At 45.7% G+C, this 25694-nt stretch overlaps 2 protein-coding genes across 7 annotated transcripts in view; one reads left to right on the top strand and one right to left on the bottom strand.

Annotated features, from left to right (window-relative positions):
* Positions 1–150: 150 nt before the first annotated feature.
* Positions 151–14998, top strand: SLC29A4 (solute carrier family 29 member 4). Of its 3 annotated transcripts, none has more exons than XM_039360398.1 (11): positions 151–279; positions 6041–6219; positions 7196–7327; positions 8160–8273; positions 8552–8680; positions 8917–8991; positions 9596–9861; positions 10708–10843; positions 11603–11790; positions 12454–12694; positions 13957–14998. In XM_039360398.1, exons 2-11 carry the CDS (start codon positions 6054–6056, stop codon positions 14097–14099), a joined length of 1590 nt encoding a protein of 529 aa, XP_039216332.1. In that variant the 5' UTR covers positions 151–279; positions 6041–6053; the 3' UTR covers positions 14100–14998. The 3 variants fall into 3 exon arrangements, with proteins under 3 accessions (XP_039216332.1, XP_039216331.1, XP_039216333.1); XM_039360397.1 differs by lacking the exon at positions 151–279 and adding an exon at positions 2905–3204; XM_039360399.1 differs by lacking the exon at positions 151–279 and adding an exon at positions 4999–5063.
* A 2381-nt stretch (positions 14999–17379) lies between these two features.
* TNRC18 (trinucleotide repeat containing 18) overlaps positions 17380–25694 on the bottom strand; it is a 61290-nt gene continuing 52975 nt past the window's right edge. For all 4 annotated transcript variants that reach the window (XM_039360389.1, XM_039360390.1, XM_039360388.1 and 1 more), the window contains 6 exons: positions 25379–25495; positions 24627–24782; positions 22562–23847; positions 21585–21821; positions 20309–20383; positions 17380–19316 (listed from right to left, as the gene is read on the bottom strand). In XM_039360389.1, coding sequence (XP_039216323.1) covers positions 19110–19316; positions 20309–20383; positions 21585–21821; positions 22562–23847; positions 24627–24782; positions 25379–25495 — 2078 coding nt within the window. In that variant the 3' untranslated portion in view covers positions 17380–19109. The remainder of the gene's footprint in view (positions 19317–20308; positions 20384–21584; positions 21822–22561; positions 23848–24626; positions 24783–25378; positions 25496–25694) is intronic.

Here is a 25694-nt window from a genome sequence, read left to right as displayed (position 1 = left end):
AAATATACTCTCTTCTCTAGTGTTTGCACCCGTTGTAAATTTCTGGCCTCGCTGGGGAGAAGGGCTGTCGCCCGCCAAGGAAAAAACATCTGAGTTACACAATGTTGGTCCTTGCCTCTGTTGGAAGGTGACATGAGCACCCACGGTGTCAGCATTATTGCCATGACAACTGCAGACAGTCTTTCTGAAGCCCTCTTCTGCTTTTCATCACCAGAGCAAGGCTATGTCCTGAGCGGAGGAAGAGACAGAACCAGCCTAATAGAGCTTAACTTAATCACGGTGAGGATAAATTAGGTTTCTGTCCCTTATGAGCCAGATGGCAATTAACGGTTAGGGCAAAAAAGAAGAGCTAAAAAAAAAAAAAATGCAGTCAGATTTGTCAGGCGTCCCTGAATACTCAGACTTGTTGGCATGAAATGGGGTTGTTTTTGCTCTGCCATTTCCTTGCCTCGTTGGCAGTTTTCCTGGCACTGTCTGGTTGTAGGTAGCAGGGATTGGTTGAGTTTTCTCCGTGATTCTTAGGATTGCAAAGAGGCATGTTTGTGACCCGTGGAGGCCTTGGTGTTCTCTGCATTTGGTAATATTCTTGCAGATGTTTCATTATCCAACTAAACAATATCATCAGTGCTAGAAGGGAGTTTGTGGAGAGGAGGAGGAGGAGGAGGAGGAGGAAGAGGAAGAAGAGGAGGACTGCACGGTCCTTGGTGCTCTCTGAGCTTGGTGGTTTTCTTGCAGACGTTTCATGAGCTGACTAGGTAACATCATCAGTGCTAGGAGGGAGGGGGGGTTGCAGGGAGGAGGAGGACTGTGGAGTCTTTGGTGCTCTCTGAGCTTGGTGATTTTCTTGCAGATGTTTCATGACCCAACTAGAGAACATTTCATGACCCAACTACAGAACATTATCAGTGCTAGAAGGGTGTGGGGTTTGCGGAGAGGAGGAGGAGGAGGAGGAGGAGCGGAGGACAACTGTGGGGTCCTTGGTGCTCTCCGAGCTTGGTGGCTTTCTGGCAGACGTTTCATGATCTGACTAGGTAACATCATCAGTGCTAGAAGGGAGTAGGCTTTGCTCTCTTTGCCATCAACCCTTTGAAGTTACACGGGGGGGGGAATTGACCCACAACCAGCACTGGCACTTACAACCATCGCAGCATCCCCAGGATCACGTGATCAAAATACGGGCGCTTGGCGACCAGATACCTATTCGTACGACCCAATTCTGGTGGTTAAGTCGAGGAGGGACCTGTAGCTGCTTCATGCAAAGGCTCCTGTCTTCACCGCGGCTGTTTGCAAAAACCTCCATTTTGTGTCGGTGGCTGCCAAGGCTCCCTCCCTCCCCGTTGCAGCAGGAAGGCGGCTGAGCTTATCAATCCCGTAATTAATTTCCTGCCTCGCCTTTGGCCAGCTCTTCCGAGAGCAGCAGATGTGTCTTCTGTTAGGCACTGCTGTGGTGCAACAAACAAACAGCAGTGCCTGTTGCCCGACTGAATGTCTGCCACAAGGATGGGGGGGGGATGTGTGTCTGTGTGTGTCTGTGTAAGAAACCATCGCCAAATTTGGAAGACGCTAAAACCCCTAATTGGTGACATTTTTCACCCTGGTAGGGAGCAGGTCCAAAATAAGATATTTAATGGCTTATTTGGAAGGGGGGGGGGGGAGATACGACAGAATGTTCTGCTCAGGGAAGGTGTCTGGAAGACAACAATGTTGTCAAACATTGTCAACAATTGTTCTTTCTTTCTTTCTTTCTTTTTCTCCTCCTCCTCCTCCTCCTCCCTTGAAACTTCACTCCCTTCTATCACTGGTGGTGTTACATAGTTGGGTAATGAAATGTTTGCAAAAAAACCTACCAATCTGAGAGCATCAAGGATCCCACTGTTATTGTCCTCCTCCTCCTCTTCTTCCTCCTCCTCCTCCTCCTCTTCCTTCTTCTACTCTTGTATGAAAACTCCTGTTTTCATACTACTCTTCCTTCTTCTACTCTTCTTTCCTTTTTTCGTTATTTCCTTCTTTCCACCTTTTTCTTCTTCTCCTTTCCTTCTTCTCCTTCCCCTCCTTCCCTTATTTATCTTTCGTTTCCTGTTTCTGCTTTCCTTTTTTCCTCCTCCTCCACCTCCTCTTCCTCTTTCCTTCTCCAGTTCCTGCTTTCTTTTCTTTCTTTCTTCTCCTGCTTTCTTTCTCTCCTCCTCCTCCTCTTCTTTCTTTCTCCTATTCCTTCTTTCCTCCACCCCAAAAGGACCCAAAAGAGAAGACCAAAGAGCCTCTCCGCTCTCAGCTGCAAGGCCAGTCTATCATCTGCCAGACCACCAGTTCCCTATGCTGGAAGAGAGTCACCAAAGAATGGAGGAGAAACGTGTTCCTTGCATTCGCCTTTGAGCCCTTCCTTGCATCTGTGAAAGCAGGGGTCTTTAAAGTTGGCCCTTTTATGACTTGTGGACTTCAACTCCCAGAATTAGAAGACAACCCCCCCCCCCAAAAAAAACTCCAGCCCCAAAGCTGTACCCTCCCCCTTCTCCGCCTTGGGCTGCTCCCTCTTTTGGACCCCTCTCTTTTCTTTCAGAACTGGGGCAGCCCCCCACGCCGACGGCGTTCAGCCTCTTGGAAGAGAGACGGGCCATCGGGGGGGGGGGGGAAGCATCGCGCTGCTGTCTGGTTAACCCCCACCCCCACCTCTCCCCCCAAATCCACCCATCAATCAACTTGGAAACAACCCCGTTGCATTGCACGATTCGGCCTGGCGGAGAAATTCACGGTGGTTTTCCATCTCCGTTCGCAGCTTCGGGGCTCAGAGGATTTCCTTGGGCAAGACAGAGGCTGTCTGGGGCGGGGTGTGGGTGGGGGGCAATCTCTGCCGTTCCTTTTTTTTGGGGGGGGGGGACAGAGAAAGAGAGAGAAGCGATTCTCCCAGGCTCAGCGAAGGCGCAAACCAGGAGGCGAGAAAGAGAAAGCGTCTCGGAGGAGGAGGAGAGAAAGGCGGGGAGGGGGGAAGCAGAGGGCTGTCCCTGGCCCCCCACCCGCGCGTCCCCCCACCCGGTCGCCCCCTCCCTAGAAGGAGCGCGCCTGGAGTAGCCCATGGAAAGTCGCCCGGGGCAGGCGAGGGCTGGCCGGCTGGTGGAAGAGCCGGGACGCCGCTGAGAAGGAGCGGAGGGCGCTGCGGCAGCAGGCAGGAGCAACGCCGGGGCCGGCTGCCAGCAGTCCGGGCAAGGGGTGAGAGCCCGAGCCGGCCGTGGGGACGAGGAAGGGGGGGGAAGAAGAGGAAGGAGGGAGGGGGCGCGGGTGGGTCTCGCGGGGCGCAGAGGGTCACCGGGCGCGCAAACCTGTTGGCGCCGCATCCTAGGGAAAGGGTCTGGCCTTTGTGTCCGACGGAAGGGGAGGGGGGAAAGGAGGGGGGATGGGGGTTGCGGGACCGTGGGGGGGGGTCGTGAGACCCTCAAACTAGAATGCGGTGGAGAGCAAAGTCCCCCAGCCCCATAAACAAACAGCCTGGGTGGGTGGCCTTTACTCCTTTTCTGAGAAACCCATCCACCCCCCTCCCCTTGGCAGAGGTCCCCCAGAGCCTGCCCCCCCCCCGAGCTTCAGCCCCTCCTCTCTCAGCCTGCCTGACTTCTCCAACCTGGCACCCCCTCAGAACATGTCTGGGTCCTTCTGGCTGGTGATTTAGGCAGCTGGGAATCCAAGCTGGCACAGGGCAATCAGGTGGGGAAGGCACCTGTTAGGGGGTGCCTCCTTCCCCCATTGCCTTCATGGATCTAGACAGAGAGATCCCATTGGGTTGCACTGGAAGAGACCTCCTAAATCCGGCTTTTAGGATCCCCATCCCAATCTGGACCTTTTTGTTCCATCAAGGAGACCTTTGGCAAAGGATTCAGTTGGCTAGATGGAGCCCAAGGGCCAAGGCAACTGGCACATAAATTGTCCACAAGATAAATGAAATGGGGTTTGAAGAAACATCTTCCCACATTTCTCTGGATGTGTCTTTGGACAAGGATTGCAGAAGGACAGCCAAGCAAGGTGCTTTTCCCATGTTCTACTCATAACAGGACTGAGCAGAAGGAGCCCCAAAATTTAGACCAGGGTTTCTCAACCTCAGGAACTTTATGATGGGGGCTCCTTGGTGCTTTCTGAGTTTGCTTGTTTTCTTGAAGATGTTTCCTGACGTGACCCAACTAGGTACTTCATTGGTTCTGGAAGGGAGTTGGGTTTGCAATGTGAGAGGAGGAGGAGGAGCAGGAGGAGGAGGAGGAGCAGGAGGACTATGGGATCCTAGGTGCTTGGTGGTTTTTTTGCAGATGTTTCATTACCCAACTACGTAACACCATCAGTGATGGAAGGGAGTGTGGTTTCAAGGGAGGAGGAGGAGGAGGAGGGAGGAGGAGGAGGAGGAGGAGGAGGAGGAGAACTATGGGATCCTAGGTGCTCTCTGAGCTTGGTGTTTTTCTTGCAAATGTTTCATTACCCAACTTCGTAACACCATCAGTGATGGAAGGGAGTGTGGTTTCAAGGGAGGAGGAAGAGGAGGAGAACTGTGGGCTCCTTGGTGCTCTCTCGTGTTTTGTTTCCTCATTGGTTAAAAAGAGTTAACGTAAGGATAATTAAGCACAACTTCACCCCACTAATAATGCCAACTGTAGATCTTCCTAAGAGCAACTCAAGCTTGAAAGAAAATGATCTCCTTCCAGAAAAGAGAGCATCAAAGGAAGCTAGTAAGATGGAGCTTGAATTTTCAGCTAGATACCTTGCCATATCCCCCCCCCCCGAGAAAGGGAGGGGAGAAGCCTGTTTGTTTTTCTACTCTGCAGATAAAAAGAGGATTGTGAAGTCGGCTAGTACGAATGTAGTGCTCCCTATTGTCAGGACCTAGAAATTAAAAATCTTACTCAGATGTTATTCCCGGAAATCGGTCGAGCGAGCGTCGCGCTTATCAACGGTGCAAATTTGCATGTAGGAAAAACTGAAGGGCCAGGTGTTAGGGCAGGAAAATAACGTTATTCCACAGTCAATTTCTGACTTCTGGACATCTGGTTGACTAGAACCTTGGTGAGGCACTTTGATGGTGAACAAAAGAGGTAAAATCCTACTAGGATGTGTTACTTCTGAAGACTTGTTTCCAGGGGAAGGATAAGTTTGACCAGGAATAGCAAGGCAGCCTTTTAAAAACCTTTAGAAGCGTAGACTTTCTCTTCCCAGAATTCCCCCTTCAACCTGATCATGACTAAGAACTCTGGGAGTTGAGGTCTAGAATACAATGAGGTTGGAGTAGAACAGCTTAAGCAATTATTGCTTGAATGGAGGAATGGATCTGATAACAGATGGGGTTTTTTAAACTCTCTGGGTCCTACAAAACATATTCTTCTCTGGTGCTTCATATACTTCCAATAGCTGAAAGATACTGACTCCACCCAGGAATAGTTGCCTTCAAAAAGCATTCCAGAATAATTTGATGTTGAACTTAATAACAGCAACAAGGTTATTGGTGGGGCAATATTGGAAGAAAGAGTCCTTGCCTACTATAGAAGAATGGACGTTTAAGGTGTCAAATTTAGCAGAAATGGCAAACATTTCTGCCTATTTGAAGGATCATACACAAGAAAGATATATTTCGGTTTGGAGAAGATGGATAGATTATATTCAGAATAAATATGGGATTAAAAAGTTTCATTTAGCTTATGAGTAAATTTTAGATTAGGACTGATAGTATAATAACTCATTTTAGATTTGGTATTACTATGGTTTAATTAATATTGACTTGTTTATATTATTCTTTTTGTCTTAATTTGCTTATATTTATCTTAAATGGGAGTTAAAGTATTTTATGGATTTGGTTACTTATATAGTTGGGTAATGTTAATTAGAATTTGATTATTAATTTGTAACCCTGTACTCAGCTCTGGGAAGTGGGGGGACGGTTAGGGGTGGGTGGGTTTTGGGATATTGTATACTGTATAAAACTTTTCAATAAAAAAAGCATTCCAGAATAAGGGTGTAATTCTGATGACACGCTAAGAAATGGGTGCAGATGGTGATCTTTTCTTCCAATGTCTAGGAGGTCAATAGCCATGGGTTCTGTAGGAGGAGACCACCACTTCAAGGAGGGAAGTCCAGTGGTGACACCTGAAGGGAACATCGTGATGAGCTTTAGTTTTGACAGCTATCAGCTGGAAGAAGAAGAGCTTCAGGAGAAGACAGGTCATACCAAAGGGGTCCTCACGTTCATGGAACCAGGTAAGAGTTGAAGAGATGGCTTGGGACCTCTCCAGATGTGGTTCCCATGGAGAGTGGTGCTTTTTTGGGATAGCCACTAAACTTCCTTCTGTGTTTTTATACGTTGTGATTCTCTTCTCCTACACAACCGTGTCTATTTATCTCCAGCTTAAGGACCTATGGATGGAGTGCTGTTTGAGTTCCCAGGATGATTCTCATTCAACCTGGCTTCCATTTTTCATAAAGTTGTTAATGATCATTGAGCTTCTTGCCTTCAATTGACAGTTTGGGTCTTCTCTGGTTTGTTCTGGGGAAATTCTTTCAATTTTCTTTCTCTGCTTGCCTTCGGTTAGAGCTGCGCTTAGAGTTGGGATTAAGAATCCCAAGGGTTTTAAAAGTATAGGATTGGATAGACAGGCGTTCAGAAGTTTTGTGGTCCTGGTTTTCAGTCCTTTGGATCTGAGGAGTGAATCCTAAGCTCAAACTGACAATCTTTATAGGTTTGTAAAAGGAAAGTTGAAGGAAAGTTGAAGGAAGAACATAAGGGCAGTCATAGTGTCACACCTGCCAGCACTTAAACCTCTAAGTAGAAATAATCCTTGGCCTATTTATCGAGAAAGGTATAATTTTCTTAGAAGTCAAGTGTATTGCAATAATGCATAGTCAGAACTGAGAATCACATGCCCAAATCCCTAAATTCAACTTTTTTCTCCCTTCACTGTCTCCCATCACTGACTCCATGGTGTATTCAGAGCGGTCACTTCAAGCTGCTATCTTCTCCCAGCCAGGTGACCTTGAGGCAGCATCTCCAGGAGATACAGCAGTTACTTTCATTTTTCCCCAAGCATCCCTCTTCCCATACTCTCTCCCCAGAGTTCACGACAGACTGTCACATGGTAGCAAAGCACAAGTAGGCATAAGGTGGCAGCTGACACCTAGTTTTACTTAGCAAACACTTTGCTTAACTTGTTACCTTTCTGTCTTTTGGGGGGTTTAGTCTGTGAAGACCCTGAACCTCAAGATTGCTACCATGGAATCTACTTTGCTATGCTTCTAGCGGGTGTCGGTTTTCTTTTGCCTTACAACAGCTTTATCACAGATGTTGATTACCTTCATCACAAGTACCCAGGTAGGTGTTTTTTTCCCTCTTCCAAAGTTTTCCAAAACCTTTGAAAGTCTTTTGTGGAGCTCTCTTATGGAATGAAAGCTATTATTAGAAGTAGGCATTGCAACTGATTTTCTACATACATTCACAACACACACCGTGAGTAGAAGGTTGTGCCTTTTGGGTTCCAACTTTCTCATAAGCTTTGGCTAGCATGGTTAATGCAAAGGGTTTGTGGTCCAAAACATCAGGAGAACCACAGATTTAAGGATTGAGAGACTCTAAAGCAGGGTGTTCATCCTTGCAACTTTATACCTGTAGACTTCAACTCCCAGAATTCCCCAGCCAGCATGGAATTCCGGGAGTTGAAGTCCACAAGTCTTAAAGTTGCCACAGTTGGACACCACTGCTCTGGAGATGTGTTTTTATCTGCAAAGTCCCACTTGTTCAATTGAATCCTGAGTTTGGTGTGCCTCTTTCTTATCCCAAGATAGTATTACTATATTGAGGTTGGAATAGCTGGATAACAAGATGAATTTATTATGGAATTATTGATAAAGCCTCCTTTTCTTCTTGCTCTTCATAAGGTTCCAACTTTTGTTGAACCTAAGGAACACCAAGAAAACTTCACTGCATATTTTTCCTTCCTTCCTTATTTTTTTTTATTAAATTTGTCTGTTACCTCTGATCCACCTTTTTTCACCCGTTTACACATCCCACAAAGCTGGCTTATGATTTTTTTGGTTTTGGTTTTGCATCTTGTGTGAACTTAATCAATGGTTATTCAATATACCCTTGTGAAGCAAGGCCCTGATTTAACATGATGAATGAACCAAGATATTGTGTCTTTCTGCAGGGACCTCTATTGTGTTTGACATGAGTTTAACCTACATCTTGGTAGCCTTGGTTGCTGTCATTCTCAACAATGTCCTGGTCGAAATGTTGAGTCTTCACACCAGGATCACCGTGGGTATGTTCAGAATCCCTTTGTCTTCTTCATCTCACTTCTTGGCTTCTGATCCTCACCAAGGAAGCTGTAGCCAGGGTTAGAATCTTCTATGTCTTATCTTCTCCATGTCTTCCTTCAAAGTTCCAGAAGGAAGCCATAGAGATGTTACCTGAATATTACTTATTCTCAATTATTTCCGTGGTGCAGAATATATATGCCAGAAGATAAACGTCTGGAATTTGTAGCATCCTTGTCTTTCTTTCGCAGCAAGCTTCTTTTTGCCCTATCGTTCATTTCAGGATATCTTTTTGCTTTGGGTCCTCTTCTCTTTGTGAGCATCTGTGACGTCTGGCTTGATCTCTTCTCCCAGCATCAAGCTTATGCTGTCAATCTCATGGCAGTGGGCGTGGTGGCCTTTGGTTGCACAGGTATGTGTGGGAACGGGAGCAGAAGCTTTCCCAGCCTTCCAGATGTCTAGGAACAGAGCTGTCCTTGGTGGAACTCATAAACTACGTCATTCTTGACCAAAAATGAGTCAGGGAGGTGGTGGAGAAGAAGTCCCTTAACGAAGATGAAATCTAATAAATCTAAGCCTAATACTTCCTGACTTAGGTGTCATAACTCTCCTTCTCCTTTGCTTGCTCAACTCTATCTCCCTTTCAAGTGCAGCAATCCAGTTTCTATGGTTACACCGGGATGCTGCCCAAGCGGTACACTCAAGGAGTGATGACGGGCGAAAGTAAGTATTGCCTTAATACAGTGCACTGAAGTTTGAAGGATGTGTAGCAAGACATCTCTATCAGCCTCTTAATAATTCATTCTTATTTCTGGGGCTGCCTTTCAAAATAGGAACATTAATCCCATTGGTCAACTCTAGATGAAGGCATTGAAAAATAAAAGAGTTAAAGGCAGCTGGAAAGTCGATATGGATCATCCTGAAATTAGTGACTATGTCCTTCTGGCTTGTGCTGGAGAGAAGAAGCCAAAAAGACCTCAAGAAGGGCCTCAAAGAACATATGGCCCGTATGAACATCTTGCCTGATGATGCTTCTCACCTCTCTGGACATGTGTAGAGTTTAAACCCTGCTTAACGTGGTTTCAGAAGAGGTTTACTAGCACTGACAATCAAAAGGCAACTTGGGAACTCCCCCGATTTTTCCTTCATAAATCTTGACAGTATTTAATGGGATGGACAGAGGAGATGGAGGAGCTGAGATATAGGAGGGACCAGGAAGACCTCTTGACCTTTTGTGAAGGAAAGCAAGCCTCCACAAACTCTGCAAATGCCATTGTCCATAGGGTGGTCTTAGTGCTAACACACACACTCCATGTCTCCCTTCCAGGTACTGCTGGAGTCATCATCTCCCTGAGTCGTATCTTCACCAAGCTTCTTCTGTCTGACGAGAAGGGGAACACCATGATCTTCTTCTGCATCTCCATTGGGCTGGAGCTCACTTGCTTCCTCCTCCACCTCTTGGTCAAACAAACCTACTTTGTCAGGTATTACACCTCCCGATCCCAGAACAAGGCCTCTGAGTTTAAAGGGTCGACGGACAACGGCATCGGATACAGAGTCCACCATGATGTCACTGCAGAAGACATCCGATTTGTAAGTTGTGGCCAGAAAAGTTTTGTGCTCCTCCTTGAGTTTTACATTGTAACATAAAGATTGTAAATTGAATGGATTTTGTGGTGCAAAGGATCTCTGGCTGTGGAATTCTGGGAGTTGAAGTCCACATGCCTTAAAATTGTCAAGGTTGAGAAACACTGATCCAAGGATTGGTTGAAGGAGAGAAATGGCGACCCCTTCTGGTAGACGAAGTTAACTCAAGTCAATTAGAAGAGACATTAGATCTGATCAGAGGGCTTCAAAGATCTTTTGGGGAAATTTCAACCTCCCCTTTGGCCCAAGGGATAGTTCTCAGAGGAACGAATAATCAAGAGAACTACAAGATTTTAGTGTTATAGCTAAAATGTTGGTACAATTAAGGAAATCTAGATTTAAATCCACTTTCAGGGTTGCATTGTAGAGAAAAATTAGCAGCCTCGTATACTGTCTGAGCTCCAGAGATTTAATGAAAATAAGAAAGAAAGAAAGAAAGAAAGAAAGAGGAGGGAGGGAGGGAAGAATGAAAGGAAAGAAAAAAAGAAAGAGGAGGGAAGAAAGAAAGAAAGAAAGAAAGAAAGAAAGAAAGAAAGAAAGAAAGAAAGAAAGAAAGAAAGAAAGAAAGAAAGAAAGAAAGAAAATGAATCTACTTATGCCAGGAGAGATTCATGCATAATTGGCATGTTGGCTCCAAGAGAAATCCTTCACGTTTAAAAGCAGTGTACCTCCAAATTATTTAAATTATTATCATCATTGCAACTTCCCCCCCCTCCTCCTCCTCTGAGCTGTGCTGAAAGTTCTTGGCAACCGACCTTGATGGTGACTATTTCTCTGTCCTTTCACTCCAAGGAGAATCGGCCCCCCAGACAAAATGGGTCCCCTCCCGACACCTTTGCGGATGCAGGTGAGCTGGCTGGCAGTGGCACCTACGTTCGGTTTGATGTCCCTCAACCTGAAATCAAAAGGAATTGGCCAAGCTTCAGAGGTAACTATATCAAAGCCTCAAGGGGGGGAAGGCCGAAGACTGGTGGTTCTTGAGAGCTTGTTTGTGTGCGTTTGGTTCTTTTCATACAATTGCCTTTTTAGAGAGAGGAAAGGAGGAAAAGAGGGGGGGAGAGGGAGGAAGGAAGGAAAGAAGGGAAAAGAGAAGAAAAAAGAAAAAGAAAGTGAGAAGGAAAAAGAAAGAAAGAAAGAAAGAAAGAGAGAGAGATAGAGAGAGAGAGAGAGAGAGAGAAAGAAAAAACTCTCAAACTTCCTCCTTCCGTTATATATTCAAGATGGACAGTATTTAATATTTATTTGCTACGTATATGTAGGGATGTGGGTCTGTACACATGTTCATAGTATGTTTAGGTGTGTGTCATGTATGGGTTTCACTTTGAGAGCGGGCAACTAAATTTCATTTTTGATGTGTGCCGTTGTGTCCACAGTAAAAAAAATGACAATAAAGGTTATCTTATCTTAAGAAAGAAAGAAAGAAAGAAAGAAAGAAAGAAAGAAAGAAAGAAAGAAAGAAAGAAAGAAAGAAAGAAAGAAAGAAAGAAAGAGGGAGGGAGGGAGGGGAAGGAAGAAAGGAAGGAAGGAAGGGAGACTTCCAGTCTTTCTTTTGGCAATTAGACACACCACCTGTCTCTCTTCTTTCCACCACCTATTCTAGGTCACCTGCCTGGTTTCAGATGAAGCCAACAAGCCAGCAGGAAAAGCATGTCTGGCTTAACTGCTTTATTTCTCTGGATTCCGACAGACATGATGTTCCACCGCTACATCGTCTCCCGCGTGATCTGGACCTACATGGCGTCCATCGCCGTGACTTACTTCATCACCCTGTGCCTCTTTCCTGGGCTGGAATCAGAGATCCGGAACTGCACGCTGGGCGAATGGCTCCCCATCCTCATCATGGCCGTCTTCAACCTGTCCGATTTCGTGGGCAAGGTAACCCTCTTGGCCGGGATCCTGCCCAACGGCCCGAGGACCGGGCATCTCTGTGCAGGAGGAGAACCCCCAAGTCTGCAGGGAATCACAGGGCGACAGGGGCCATCCATCGGCTGGCATTGGGGACAGACAAGGTCTGGGATAGGTACCCTTTGCCCTTGATTCTCTGATGGGGGCTGTAGGGTGAGCAAAGATGAAGCAAGCCAGCCGTGGGTCAGATCAAAGGGAGGGATGACAAGGATCTCTTTGATGTGACCCCCTCTCCCTTTTTGTCTCTGACCCCCCTTTCCTCCCCCCTCACCCCAGTTTCATCTTCCATTCCAAGCCGAAACCTGAGCTGTTCTGTTGGGGGAAAGACTTTGAAACCAGGACAAAGTTGCTTGAAAAATAGTTCGATAGCCCCGTTGGCCAGTTCAGGAGAAGTGCCCGCTAATAAATCCCAGATGAATTCTTACCTCTGCCCGTGTTTTAACAGGCACAGAATCCCAAGTCCTCTGGTTCAACAAGACTCCCCAGCCTGTGGCAGTCTATCTGGGAACCCGACCGTTGGCTTGGCCTCGTGTGGGAGACGGGCTCAGACAGAGATCCAGGAAATCTCTCTTAACTTTTCTTTCGTGGATTCCGCCGTTTCTTAAGCGTTCAATTCTCCCTCTGCATTTGCAGATTCTGGCTGCACTGCCTTACGACTGGAGAGGAGCCCACCTCCTCCTCTGCTCCTGCCTGCGAGTGGTCTTCATCCCTCTGTTTATCCTGTGCATCTACCCCAACGGGAGCCCCACATTTAGTCACCCGGCCTGGCCCTGCGTCTTCTCCCTCCTGATGGGCATCACCAACGGCTACTTCGGCAGCGTCCCCATGATCCTGGCAGCCGGCAAAGTGAACCCCGAGCAGCGGGAATTGGCAGGTTAGTGCAACAGTTGCACGCCTCTCCCCTCCAAAAAGAATTGTCAAAAAAAAAAAAAAAAGGCCAGGAAGAGTGTTGAGATCAGAGGGGACAATGTCGGCACCAGCTCCGCTTAATGGTTATTTCATTAGAGCAAGCACCTTGCAAAGCAGGAAGTCTCAACCCTGGCAATTTTAAGTTGTCTGGACCTCCCCAGCCAGCCTGGGGGAATTCTGGGCATTGAGGTCCACCCACCTTAAAGTGGCCAAACTTGAGAACTACTATTGTGGAGTCTCTATGTCTAGCTAGCTGTCATCTCTCTCTCCTTCTCTATATCTATTTATATCATCTTTCTCATTTTCTATATCTATCATCATACTCTGATTCTCTATTTTCTATTATCTTTCTCTCTCATTCTCTATAACTAACATGTATTATATCTATCTATCATCTATGATCTATCTATATCCATCTATCTATATCCATCTATTTCTATCTCTATCATCTGTCATCCATCTATCTGTCCATCCATTCATCCATCTTTATCTCTATCATCTATCTATCTCATTTATCATCTATCAATCTAGTTATCATCTCTATCTTCTGTATCTATATCTATCTATCTCATTTATCATCTATCAGTCTATCATCTGTCTATCTCATTTATCATCTATTAATTTATCATCTCTATCATCTGTCTGTCTCTGTCTATCTATCTATATCATTTATCATCTATCAATCTATTTATCATCTCTATCATCTCTTTCTCTAATCTATCTATCTACCTATCTCTCTCTCTTTCTCTCTCTCTCTCTAATCTATCCATCTATATATCCATCTACTATCTCTATCATCTATTATCCATTCATCTATAGCTATCCATATTTATCATGCCTGACTGCCTGCCTCCCTCCCTGCCTATCTATCTATCTATCTATCTATCTATCTATCTATCTATCTATCTATCTATCTTATCTATCTATCTATCTATCTACTCATTCTCTCTTATGTCTCCCTCATCTATCTATCATCCATCTATCATTTATCTATATCAATCCATCCATCCATCTTGAGGGAGAGTAATTATTAAAATAAATTATGCATGTGGTCCTCCCTCACACGAAGACCTGTGCATCAGAACATCATCCTGCAAAGTAGGTCCATTGTGTAACTTGCATACTTTGCAGGATGACGTCACGGCCCTTCCCCCTGGAACATCCCTTGCTCTCTCTGACAGGAGACTCAAGAGTTGTAACCATTTCTCCTCCATTTCTCCCTCCCAGGTAACACCATGACGGTGTCCTACATGACAGGGCTGACCCTGGGCTCTGTTGTCGCCTACTCTGCTTACAGCCTGACCAGCACTTCTCCAAGTTCTTGCCTCTACCCAGAGAACTACACTGCCTCCATCCTGGATGGCAACTGACCAGACCATCAACGGGGCACTGACTGACATCTAGGCATGCCAGCCAAGATGGTAGCGGGGAAAGAGAGCTTGTGAGCCCCCTGCAGGCACAGCCCTAGCTCCTTCAGGATCCGCATGGAAAAATCCAAGCCACATCCTTGCCCATGACCATGTGTGTGATATATCCTAACCCATACTCGCATGGGTACATGATGACCCATGTGGCTAGTTTTCTGTGCAGGTTGCGTTGCCCCTGTTCGTCCCAGCTACATCTGAGCAGGAAGTTTCTTTCTCCAATGGACTGTTTCGCCTCCTCTACTACAGCTCTCTCTAGTAGCACTTAAATCCATTGGTCAGAGTAGCACCTGGCCCATGTCATGACATAGGCAGCCTTTGCTGTCTCCTGCTTGGGTTTTTTTTTTTTAGGCAGCTGCTCAGTCAACAGCTGGAAGGCCCGGCCCGTCTCCTGCGAAGAGGCGATTCCCCACTTGGAGACAGTCTGGTGCAGAGGGGTTTTTTGCACGTGGCACTGTGGTTTTAGGGCGCAAAGGAGAATGGGGTGCAAAACAGAATGTCTGGGGGCCGCATCATGGCAACCGAACTTATTTTAGCGATATTTCGCTGCAGCTTTATCCGTCAGAGCAAGTTGCTGTAGTCCTTGACTTATGACCATTGAGCCCAAATGTTCTGTTGCTAGGCAAAACATTTGTTAAGTGAGTTTTGCCCCATTTTACGACCACGGTTGTTAAATGAATCACAGCAGTTGATAACTTAGTAACCCGGTTGATAAGTGTATCCAGCTTCCCCATTGACTTTGCTTGTCAGAAGATCACAAAAGGGGGAATTACACAACCCTCCAGGACACCGCAACCATCCTATAGCCGAGGGTCTGAATTTTGATCACATGACTGCAATGGTTGTAAGAGTAAAAAAAATGCTGATCAGTCACTTTTTTTCAACACCCTTGTAACTTTCAACTGTCACTAAACGAACTGTTGTAAGTCAAGGACAATCTGTAAAGTTTTTTTTTTCCCTGATGGAACTACACTCACACAACCTCTGTACCAAACGCCTTCAACCAGAGCTTATTAGATTAAAATTTAAATTGCAGATGAAAATTCTCATTTCCGCAGGGGAAGAACGCAAAACCCTAATCTCCCTTAGTTTGTCCGTGGGACATTCATGTGTGAAATTCTAGGTGTATCTCATAAAATAAGTTGGTTTTTTTTTTAAAGCAGCAGCGATGTTGTGCCAGCTGACTTAGAAGCTAAGAACCATGTTGTGCGAAACCAAACCGTGTTGAGGATGTTATCTATTGTGGTTTGTTTCCATTTCTGTGTGTTGTCCACATCACTGAATGAGTCTAATTCAACAGCAGACTTTTAAAAAAAGTCTGCTTACAATTATTATTATTTTATGTTGGGCTGTCACTACAGCCATCACCATGTCAACAAAATCAGCTTGATTTTGCTGCAAGCCAAGAAGCTCGAAAGATCTTTGATGGATCCTGTTGCTCTGTATCTTCCTGAACCATATATTTATAGAAGAGGATAGTTGCAGCTCAGGGTGGAAGTGTGTCTGTGTGTGTGGGGGGGGGGTCTTTGGGGCTCACAATTTAGCTAAGCCCCTCCCACTTCCCAACCACTTTTACACCCAGGCTGAAATGTTCTCAAATTCCTCCCCAAAGGACAGAAATGAAAGAGAGACTGGATACCCTTTGCGCAATTTTCTAGTTTGTGCAGCAACCAGCACACCCCCCTCGGGGGCGAACGTCACCATCGTCTCTCCACCAGGTTCGCTTTGGGGCAAGGGACCTCAGAAGCCAAGAAACCATGATTTGCCTGAGATCACAATTACCTAAAGATCTGCAGGTGTGGCGGGCGGCATTCTAAGGGGTAGAATCAAGAGTTTCGTAAAATAAGGATGTTCCAGCATTGCAAAGTTGCAGCAATTTGCTTTGTGTCTTTTTTTTTTTTAGGGGTGGGGGACACAAAGGATCTTCCCAGATCTGAACTGAGTTTATGTAGGTAGTGTTTAAAATTAGCACTTGGGGCCCCCAAAAGTCACAGGTTGCCCCTTTTCAATCAAGGACGTTCTTTTCAGGATCATCATCATAAAAATCCAATTTAAAAAACCTAATCTAATAATACCCTTTTGCTTCGGAGCTCATCTACCATCACAGTTTTTTTTTTAAAGTTTTTTTCCCATGCACACAGCCCTCTTTAAAACACAGGGATGGCCAAAGAGAAATTCCCTGACAGTGAGAACAATTAACCAGTGGAACTACCTACCTCCAGAAGTTGTGAATGCTCCAACACTGGGAGTTTTTAAGAAGAGATTGGACAATCATTTGTCTGAAATGGTCTAGGGTTTCCTGCCTGAGCAGGGGGTTGGACTAGAAGACCTCCAAGGTCCCTTCCGAGTCTGTCATTCTTTTATTAATTTCAAGCCATCTGAAACGAGGGCATGCTCCTGGAAAGGCTCCAGAGAGCATCATGGGGGGGGGGGCAGCCAAGAACTCAGCCCCCGTTAAGTCGAAGCCAAGAAAACAACAGAAGAATCCCGTAGCTGCTTCGTTTTTCAAGGTTTCTTTTTTTCTTTTTTTTTTATGAAAAAGAATCACACATCATACAGCAATGAACAGAATGCAAGAAAAAAAAAGGGGGAGGGAGGGAACGGGAAACAGATGAAAATGTTAAAAAAAACACACAAAACGACAGGGAAGGGGGGAGGACAAAAAAAAAAAAACAACCCCGTGGCTCCATTCCTCTCTCGATTGTCTGCAAAAAATCCTTGTGTCCCATAGAAGGCAGTAGGCAGTTAAGTGCTTTCTATTTTAACATTCGCGTCGCCTTGCTTTTTCTTCCAGAAGCTCATGTGAGTCGCTTCTACAATATACAGTCCACTGTTTTGTAAGCAATGCCTGGCTTTCCTATTCCCCTTGTGTGCGTTCATTCGTTCTTTCGCTCTTGTCTTTTTTTCTCTCTCTCTCTCTCTCTTTCTCTCTCTCTTTTTTTTTTACAGTCACAATTCCAACCGGAAATAAAAATAAAAGCGTCTCAATGTCAGACCGTGTTTTGCTTCTTTTTTTTTTTATACTTTCCCATAATTTTTTTCACAGTTTTTTTTCTTTAAAAAGTTTATATATTTATATATATTTATATATTTATACTTTATATTTATAATTAAAAAGGTAAATCCGTTTTTGCTTTTTTTTTTTGCTTTTTGTTCGTACTTTCTCTCTCTCTCTCGCTCACTCTTTCCTTTTTTTTCCCTTCCTCCATTTTTGTTTCGTTAAAGAGTTGTTTTTTGTTTTGTTGTGTGTTTTTTGTATGGTTTTTTTTTTTTTTTTAAACAATGCGTTGGAAAAGGGCTCCAGTGAACCTTTTGGGTGTAGTATGAAAACTGTACAAGCCCGGCGTTGCCCATCCAGAAAGATTGTCCACCTAAGGCTTGGCGGCTGGGATCTGGTGGACTGGAGGAGGCATCTGAAGCTGGGCAGCACCACTGTGTTTCTCCAAAGAGGTTGTGAAAGGATTCTGAGGGTAGCATTCCTTTTGTACCATAGCGGATAGCCAAAAATAAAAGAGAAATCTGCCCGTGTTAAGACAGGTAAAATCATCTCCCCATTGTAGTGCTTGAAATGGTACACCTGTCCCTATCTGAAACAATTGTGGTGTCTTCTCTTGTAGTGTGTGAGTTTGGTGAGTTTTCTTAAGTGCAAAAACACTGGCATTTTAATGGTCACGATATCCTCTCTGGCCTTGCAGCAGAGCCACACCCAAGAAGACGTTGTTCACCCCCCCCCAAGGGACTTTTCATTCATTTTGAATTAGGGCAGGTGGTAATGTTCAAGGTCTCACCACCCTTGGGGCAGAAGAATGCCGTTCAGTTTCTGGATGGTCAATAAATGAGATGAGGTCAAGCAGATGATCCTGCGACAAGACCCAAGTGGGTTTCCCAAAACTACCAGCCAACGGTTCTTCCGTGCGTCCTTCAAGTGCTGAGTTTGGGCGATGGTGAGAAGTGAGGACGCAAGCTTCAGCATTTTGCTCCAAGTGACCATCCAGTAGTCTTCAAGAGCAAGTTGAAGATGTACTTGAAATGTTCCTTGAGGTGGGCCTAGCGAGGAAGCTAACATGCCTACTTTCTCAAATATAGATCCCCCACAATATTTATGAACCTCTGATGAGGAGCCATTTTTCCAAGCGCGACTTGGAGTAAATACATTCACTTCACATGAGGGAGGAAGCATGTCCATTGAATAGCTCTTCTTTAGAGGAGAAAGAGGCTCCTTCATCATTCCAAGGGTTTGGAGAGAAAGGGTTGCAAAAGAGAATAAATGAGATTCGGTGGTGGATTTCTGAACCACCTGTTCTTAAGTCCTTGTAACTCAAAAGAAAAGTGGGACAACTGTTCTTCCAGTAACTATCTTATTGGCCAACGGAGCTTCTTCAATTGCTTCTTCATACCAGTTCTCTGATAGAACAGTTTTTGGAGATAGAGAAGTGGGTGGAAAACGGCCCAGCCCACCACTTGATTGGCATTTGCTCAAAGCTGTCCCTGAACCAACCACGTATTCTTCCATAAGTTGAGTTTTCAGTTGGTGAGGGCAGATAAAACCAGTACCCTGAAGATTAAAAAAAAGTGCCAATTTCCCCCCCAAAAATTGGCCTCTTGAAATAACCTATGAAGGTTCATACTCAAAGATTGATGATGGAGATGCCTGTAGTCCAATACTATATTGCAAAGGACCAGAAATAGGCCCACTGCCCAAGAATTAATTTTCTTAAAAATCCCAACGTTATATTCCTTTTTCAGGGGGCCACAGAATCCAATCCATCGCTCTTGAGTTCATGAAGTTGTTGAGCATGGGGAGAACCTTTTTCTAAAATTTTGGAAACATTGTGACCAAGCACTACACAATCATGCTGTCGTTTCAACAGGCACATAACTTTCATTCCGTGCTTCTTCCTCCGAGGGAGGCACAAGGTGCGAGGTGCCTCCCCCGTTTGTCTTTCTCAAAGCTGTCTAGCAAACGATGGGGACGCCATCAGTGTTGAAGATCATGCCCGTGGTGGGCTCGTAAGTCCCTGCTAGGTAGTATAAATCTTCACTGTCTTGATACTTCTTTGTCTTCAGCATCTGCTCATATTGTTCCAAATCAACTACCAGGCATTTGTGTGAGATTGTCTGAACGTCGTTTTCATCCACGTGAGAGGACTGGTACAAAGCCCTCTGGATTAGAAAGAAAAGAACAGAGATGTTAGAACATCTGCTGAAGGTTCCTTCAGGGCTTGAAGGCAAGGAAGAGCTTCTAAGGTCCCTGTGTCCTCAAAACATGTTGAGAGCCTCCCATTATTATCGTCTCTCTCATCTTTGTTTCTTCCTATTTATCTCTCCTAGCTTCTATACGTCATTCTCAGAAGTATGAGACCTAAATGTATTAAGCATGCTTAACAAAAGGTTATCAGTTTTTTCCAGTTACTCGGTTGCCACGCAACCAACAGCAGGTTATCTATGGACACTCTCCATCATCCAAGTCATAGTTTTCCCCAAAGTGTTTTTCCAAGGGGCAACTGGACTTACTTATTTTTCTTTGAAGACGTTTCGCTTCTTATCCAAGAAGCTTCTTCAGTTCTTTGAAGACATTTCCCTGAAGACAGTTCTGAAGAAGCTTCTTGGATGAGAAGTGAAACGTCTTCAAAGAAAAACAAAGAAAGCTCAGTGGCCTCTTGAAAAAGCACTCTAGGAACAACAGCAGAATATTTGTATCATCTTAAAGTCATCGTTGGCAACACAGTGACGGTGCCCCCAAAGAGCCCAGGTACCTATCACTCACAAAACATTGTCCACAAATCCTCCAAAACTGCATTTAAATAATTGGAGGATACGGATCACCTGATTGCAGTAACACCCAGATCTTGAAGAGGGAACCAACTTCTGATTCAACATCTAAAAGATGCATGATGACCTTAGTTACAGCCTGCTCCATTAAACCCATGGATTGTGAAGAAATGGGTCATTACCCACCAAAATATATACCATCAAAAATCTGGTTTTTTTTCCCTTAAGATGCTACAAGTCCATTGGTGCTGAATAATTTAAGGCCACCAATGGCAAAATCAGAAGGCATCAGCTTCTTTCCCAAAAGCTTTTCATAAAATGTGTGAGTCAGAAAAGGGGCTACGGGCTCCTTGTGATTGTGGATTTTTTTTTTTTTTACACACCTCCATGAAGTCCTTTCTCTGGCTGGAAGCTTGAAGAGCTGCTGATAAGGTCCGGACAGATTTTTGATCCCATCGCTGAAGTTCAAGTGTCGTGCAGAAGCAGCAGAGAGGGTCAAGGAGAAGGGGGAAAATATAGCCATCAAGGAGAAGGAAGATGATTAGAAGGCAAATCCAACCGTCACTTGACAGTAACATGAGCAGCATATAAATTAAATAGTAAAAATATCAATTTCCTTTTCATGGTTCTGTTCTCAGAATGCTCTCCTTTTTCTGGATGGATTAGGGGAAATTCAACAGAACATCCTACTTATGTTCAGAGGTATCACCCCATTGGACAAATTGCAATGTTTCACCGATACAGTCATTTGTTCATCAGCTCAATGGAGGAACATTTCCACTGAATAAGTTCCTTGATCCCCACCCTACCGCTAAAAGCCCATCCACCAGTAAGCAAAGTTTCCATAGAGAATTTTGACATCATTGAACATTGTTGGCCTTCAAGGGTTAGTAACCATGGTTTAGAGAACAGACTTCCTGACAGTTCGCTGGCAATGATGGCCATCTTCAGAGGCAAGGGGACCTGATAGACAGACCACCAGCAACTGAACATGGACTGTTGAGGTTCTTTTCTTTATAGCTGGGTCCCTGGCTTCTGATTGGTCTTCAGTCAAGATGGTGGTTCTGAGTTGGTGCAAAGACCTGCCCTCATTAACCAGAAACTAGCTCAGCCAATTAGAAGCCAGGACACCTGGTTATAAAGACAGGTACACCATCAGTCCCTGCTCAGTTGCCAGTGGTCTGCCTATCTGAAGATGACAGCCACAGCTATTGGTGAAACATCATCAAATCTCATTGTCTAGACCACGATCACTAAATCCTAGAAGATACTGGCCATGAAAGCCTACATCAGCAGAAGGTTTGGACACCCCTTGCTTGAAAGGATCCTTAAGGGATCTCCAAAACTGTTCCTCTCTGGTCTCCCTAACCCTGCCTTTTAATGTGGCATTCTGGCTAGTTTCAATATGGTTGGACTTGACCAACCTTTGACCAATCCTTGACTAACTTTGTCAACCTTTGACTTTAACTTTGTCAACCTTCAACTTTGACTAACTTGGTCAATCTCTTACTAACTTGGTCAACCTTTGATTTTGACTAACTTTAACCAACCTTTGACTGACCTTTGACCCACTTTTGACCAACCTTCACTAAGTTTGGCCAACCTTTGGCTAACTTGGACTAACATTTGACCAACCTTGACTAACGTGACTTGACTAACCTTGCCTTCATTGAGCTTCTTCCCAGGGTTGGTTTCCTCAGGATGATAGAACCATTTCACTCGGACCACCATGTTGTTTCCCCAGGATTCCCACATGCTCTGGATCCGGCCAATGTACGGGAGGTTGGGCCGCCCCGCTGACAGAAAGACAGCACAATCTCCGATGCGGATGATCTCCTTCCCGCGGACGATGGCCTTGTAGAAGAGCTTGCGGGCTTTCCCCTTCATCCCGCGTCTCTGTGGCGGGAAAAAGCAGGGAGTTAGGAAACCTCCATATTTTGACTTTTCACATTCAGCTAAGCTGTGGACTGACTGGCCTGTTGACTTAGCTCACTGGTTAAGTTAGCACAGGTAGTCCTCAGCTTACAGCCACAATTGAGCCCAAAATTTCTGTTGCTAAATGAGATGTTTGTTAAGTGAGTTTTGCCCCATTTTACAACTTTTCTTGCCATAGCTGTGAAGTGAATCCCTGCAGTTGTTAAATTAATAACCTGGTTGAAGCCCACCATAAAAGAGTCAAGGTTGCCTACCCCTGGCCTAGTGCCTTCCAGATATGGGTTGACAATTTCCAGACACCCAACCAGCGTGAATGTTATGTATTGAATATATATAAAGTTGTGTTAATCCCTGCTAAAGTGAAACTAACTTAACTCCAACTGCTTGTGAAGCGAAAATGAAACTAACCTTTAGATGACCCTGACTGTTAACTCCAACTGTTTTGGAGTTTTGAACATTGTATTTGGGCGGGCTTTTCAAGTATTGTGATTGGTTAAGGCCCTGTGGGCTCAGAGTACAAATTACAGGCAATTGCCTGCAGTTCTCCAGTTCTAGTTTGAGTCAGTAAATGATGTTGTAACTATGCTGGTCTGCTCCTTGCCTACTGAAACCCACTACACAATAATGAACGTTGGCTGAAAGAAGAGTCCACCTCAACCGAAGAGTTCATAGCGAAGGACAATCCAAGATGGCGCTCTTACCTGGGTAGGGTTCCCGAACCACTTCCAAAGTTGTCGCGCAGGCAGAAAGGCAGCAATTTTGGGCCGGTTCTCCACCGAGGGCAGCCTCTGGCGTTTGGCTAGCTCTTTCGTGGTGGGCAGGTGGATTCCTTCCCGTTTCTTGCACCGGTTCTTGTTCCCGCTTGGTTGCTGTTTCTGCACCACCTGCTGCTGAGGCTGTTTTGGATTCCGGGAATGTGAAGAGGACGGAGACTTCCCTGAGGCCTTGGTGGGCTTGGCTGGGCTGGTGGGCTGCGTGGAAGAGGCGCTGGGTTGGGTCTCTGCTGCCTCATCTTCGGAGCTGCAGGAGGAGTCTTCGTCGGTGGTGGAAGAAGAGGAGGAAGAGGAGGATGAGGAAGAAGAGCTGGAGCTGGAGGCGGAGGAAGAAGAGGAGGAGGAGGAGGAGGAGGAAGAGGAGGAGGACGAGCTGCTGCTGCTGGAGGAAGAAGAGGAGGAGGAGTTTGAGGAGGACATTGGGGTGGAGGCCCTTGAGCTGGCCGAGCTGCTATCTTGAGCACCACCTCCGTTCTTCTCCGTTTCTTCTTCGCCTTCAGAATCTGAGCTGCTACCACTACTTTCTGACTCATCCCTCGCCGGGGCCAGTTCACCACCATCTTCTTGAGCCTTAGAAGATGGAGGATCTGCAGAGTTCTCAAACGTGCTTCCAAAATTAGGAGGAGGCTCTCCCTCCATAACAGTCTTGCTTCGGGAAGATTTCTGCTTGGGGTTTGGGCAGCCCATGGCGCTGTACCCAAGTCCTAAGAGGTTCTTAGCGTCTCTCCTACTGGCCAAGTTTGACTCCCCCAGCATCCTCATGGCCTCTTTGGTCTTCTTGGTCTTGGGAGACATGACCCCCTCGTGGTCCAGCTTGATCAGGATCTCACTGTCTGGGATCTTCCTCTGGGCTTTGGGCGCAGACCCAAATTCTTGTCCCTCCTCGGTGGATTTTCCTTTCTTTGATTTGACTTTTCCCGAGGAGCTACTGGAAGGACCAAACGGTCCAGGGTAGGGCTCGTTCCCACGAACATTGCCAAACACCGGGGTCTGGAAGGTGGTGGGAACGGAGCCATGGAGCTTGGAAGAAATCTTCCCTTTGCCTGTTTTGCTGTGATGTTTGTCTTCTGCTGGAGCTGGAGGAGTCCTGGAAGGAACCGACTGGATCTTCTGAGAGCCTTTGGCAGCTGGTTTGCAAATTGGCAGTTCCGAGCCAATAGAAGAGTTGGCCAGTATCTCTCCCGTGATGGTCTGATCAGCCAGAACAGATTCTTCTAGAAAGCAAGAACAACAACAGTTGGGAACAATAAACAAAGACAGAGGTTTCCCCCAAAGGGACGCCCGCATTTGCAAGATGGCAGCCACAGCACCACAAGGGAAGGTCCATTCCCTTTGGACACAAACGTACAAAAGGGTTGGAGCATGGACTGCAAAGCCACACTGCCCATTGTGCTGATTTCTGACCCACACATTTTGTAGACACCACTGCCTAGGAGAGATTGTGTGCCCTGCGAGGACGCATCACTTCTAAAGTTGAGAGAAATCTATCGATCGATTTAAATCCAAAAGATTGACAAATACCAAGAGACAGAAACCAGAAGGACTGGCGAACAGGGTTAAAAAATACAAAATCTCCCATTTGCATATGCATGTATGCCTGTATTTAGTTAATTAGTCATTCAGTTAGTTTAGATAGATAGATAGATAGATAGATGGATGGATGGATGGATGGATGAAAGAAAGAAAGAAGGAAGGAAGGAAGGAAGGAAGGAAGGAAGGAAGGAAGGAAGGAAGGAAGGAAGGAAGGAAGGAAGAAAGGAAGGAAGGAAGGAAGGAAGGAAAGAAAGAAAATAAATTTATTTCCCATGCATCTTGTAACCAACATTTCTGGGTGGCTTACGACATAAAAAATGTCAAAAAACATTAAAATCATCCATCGTAAAAAAAAACCACATCATTTGCAATCTTGCATTTTTTCTAAAGACATAGGAAAAACTCCAAATCGCTTGGGGATAAGGCTGTTCCCCCCCCCACAGGGATGGGCGAGTCGCACCTGTTTTCTGCTTCTTGTTCGGCTTCCTCCCGCGCCCTTTGCCCTTGGCTCCGGCTTCTTCCGATTCCACCCCGTTTCCTTCGCCCAAGTCCTTGCTGGATTTGCGGCTGCGGCGTCTCATGCTGGGCACCAGAAGGGCAGGAGAGGGTTCGGCACCTGTGAGGGTCAGTGGCCAGTTTGAGTGGGCACCGGACACATCCCAGGGATCCCCAGAGGCTCAGAAGAATCTCTAGGGCATGTACTGCACAGGTGGTCCTCCAATTACGACCACCGCTGTGGCTGAGTGAGACACATGTTTGGCCCCATTTTACGACCTTTCGTGCCACAATTGTTAAATGAATCCCTGCATTTGGTAAGTTGGTAAGGAAAAGGAAGGAAGGAAGGAGACAGAAGGAGAGGGAGGAAGGAAGACAGAAGGAAGAAAGGATGGAAAGGAGAGAGAGAGGGAGAAGGGATGAAGAAAGGAAGGAAGGAAGGAAGGAAGGAAGGAAAACAGGGAGGGAGGAAGACGAGAGAGAGGGAGGGAAGGAGGGAGGGAGAGAGGAAGAGGAAAGAAGGGAAGGAAGGAAGGAAGGGAGGGAGGGAGGGAGGGGAAGGAAGAAAAAAGGAGAGAGAGGAAGGAAGGAAGGAAGGAAGGAAGGAAGGAAGGAAGGAAGGAAGGAAGGAAGGAAGGAAGGAAGTTGGAGCCCACCTCATCTTGAGATACATAAGGAGGCTATTTCTCCAGGGATGTCGCAAAAAAAACAACTCACATTGGATCTTGTAATCAGGGGGGAGAAGCCGGATGTGAGATAAAGGAATCCGCCCAGTGTCCCCATCATCAAATTCCACTGTGATCAAATCACCATCTTCCTCCTGATCATGGACCCCTGTAGACCGAAGAGGGAAGAGTTGCAACTGGAGGCAAAAAGAAGAGCAGTAGCCTTTCCTCCCCTCCTCTTGTTTTCCACAAAATTGACTAGAAGTCTGCAGAACCCTAACAGTGGAGAACCATCTTCACTTCTATTATTTTTTCAAAGCTCTTTAAGGCAATAAGTCGTCAGCACATCTGAGGGCAGCAAATTCCTT

Source organism: Crotalus tigris, unplaced genomic scaffold (assembly GCF_016545835.1).
Source record: "Crotalus tigris isolate CLP2741 ecotype Arizona unplaced genomic scaffold, ASM1654583v1 scf7180000019173.45859301935:6455823, whole genome shotgun sequence".
Lineage (NCBI taxonomy): Eukaryota > Metazoa > Chordata > Lepidosauria > Squamata > Viperidae > Crotalus > Crotalus tigris.
Note: the sequence above shows the minus strand (reverse complement) of the source record. Positions and strands in the feature narration are given on the sequence as shown.

What these genes read in the sequence shown, in the direction of transcription:
- SLC29A4 (XM_039360398.1), top strand. Translation starts at nt 6,054, where the DNA reads ATGGGTTCTGTAGGAGGAGACCACCACTTCAAGGAGGGAAGTCCAGTG. An exon ending in AGGAGTGATGACGGGCGAAA is followed by an intron (nt 8,992 to 9,595) that starts GTAAGTATTGCC and finishes TCTCCCTTCCAG; the next exon opens with GTACTGCTGGAGTCATCATC. An exon ending in TGTCCGATTTCGTGGGCAAG is followed by an intron (nt 11,791 to 12,453) that starts GTAACCCTCTTG and finishes CTGCATTTGCAG; the next exon opens with ATTCTGGCTGCACTGCCTTA.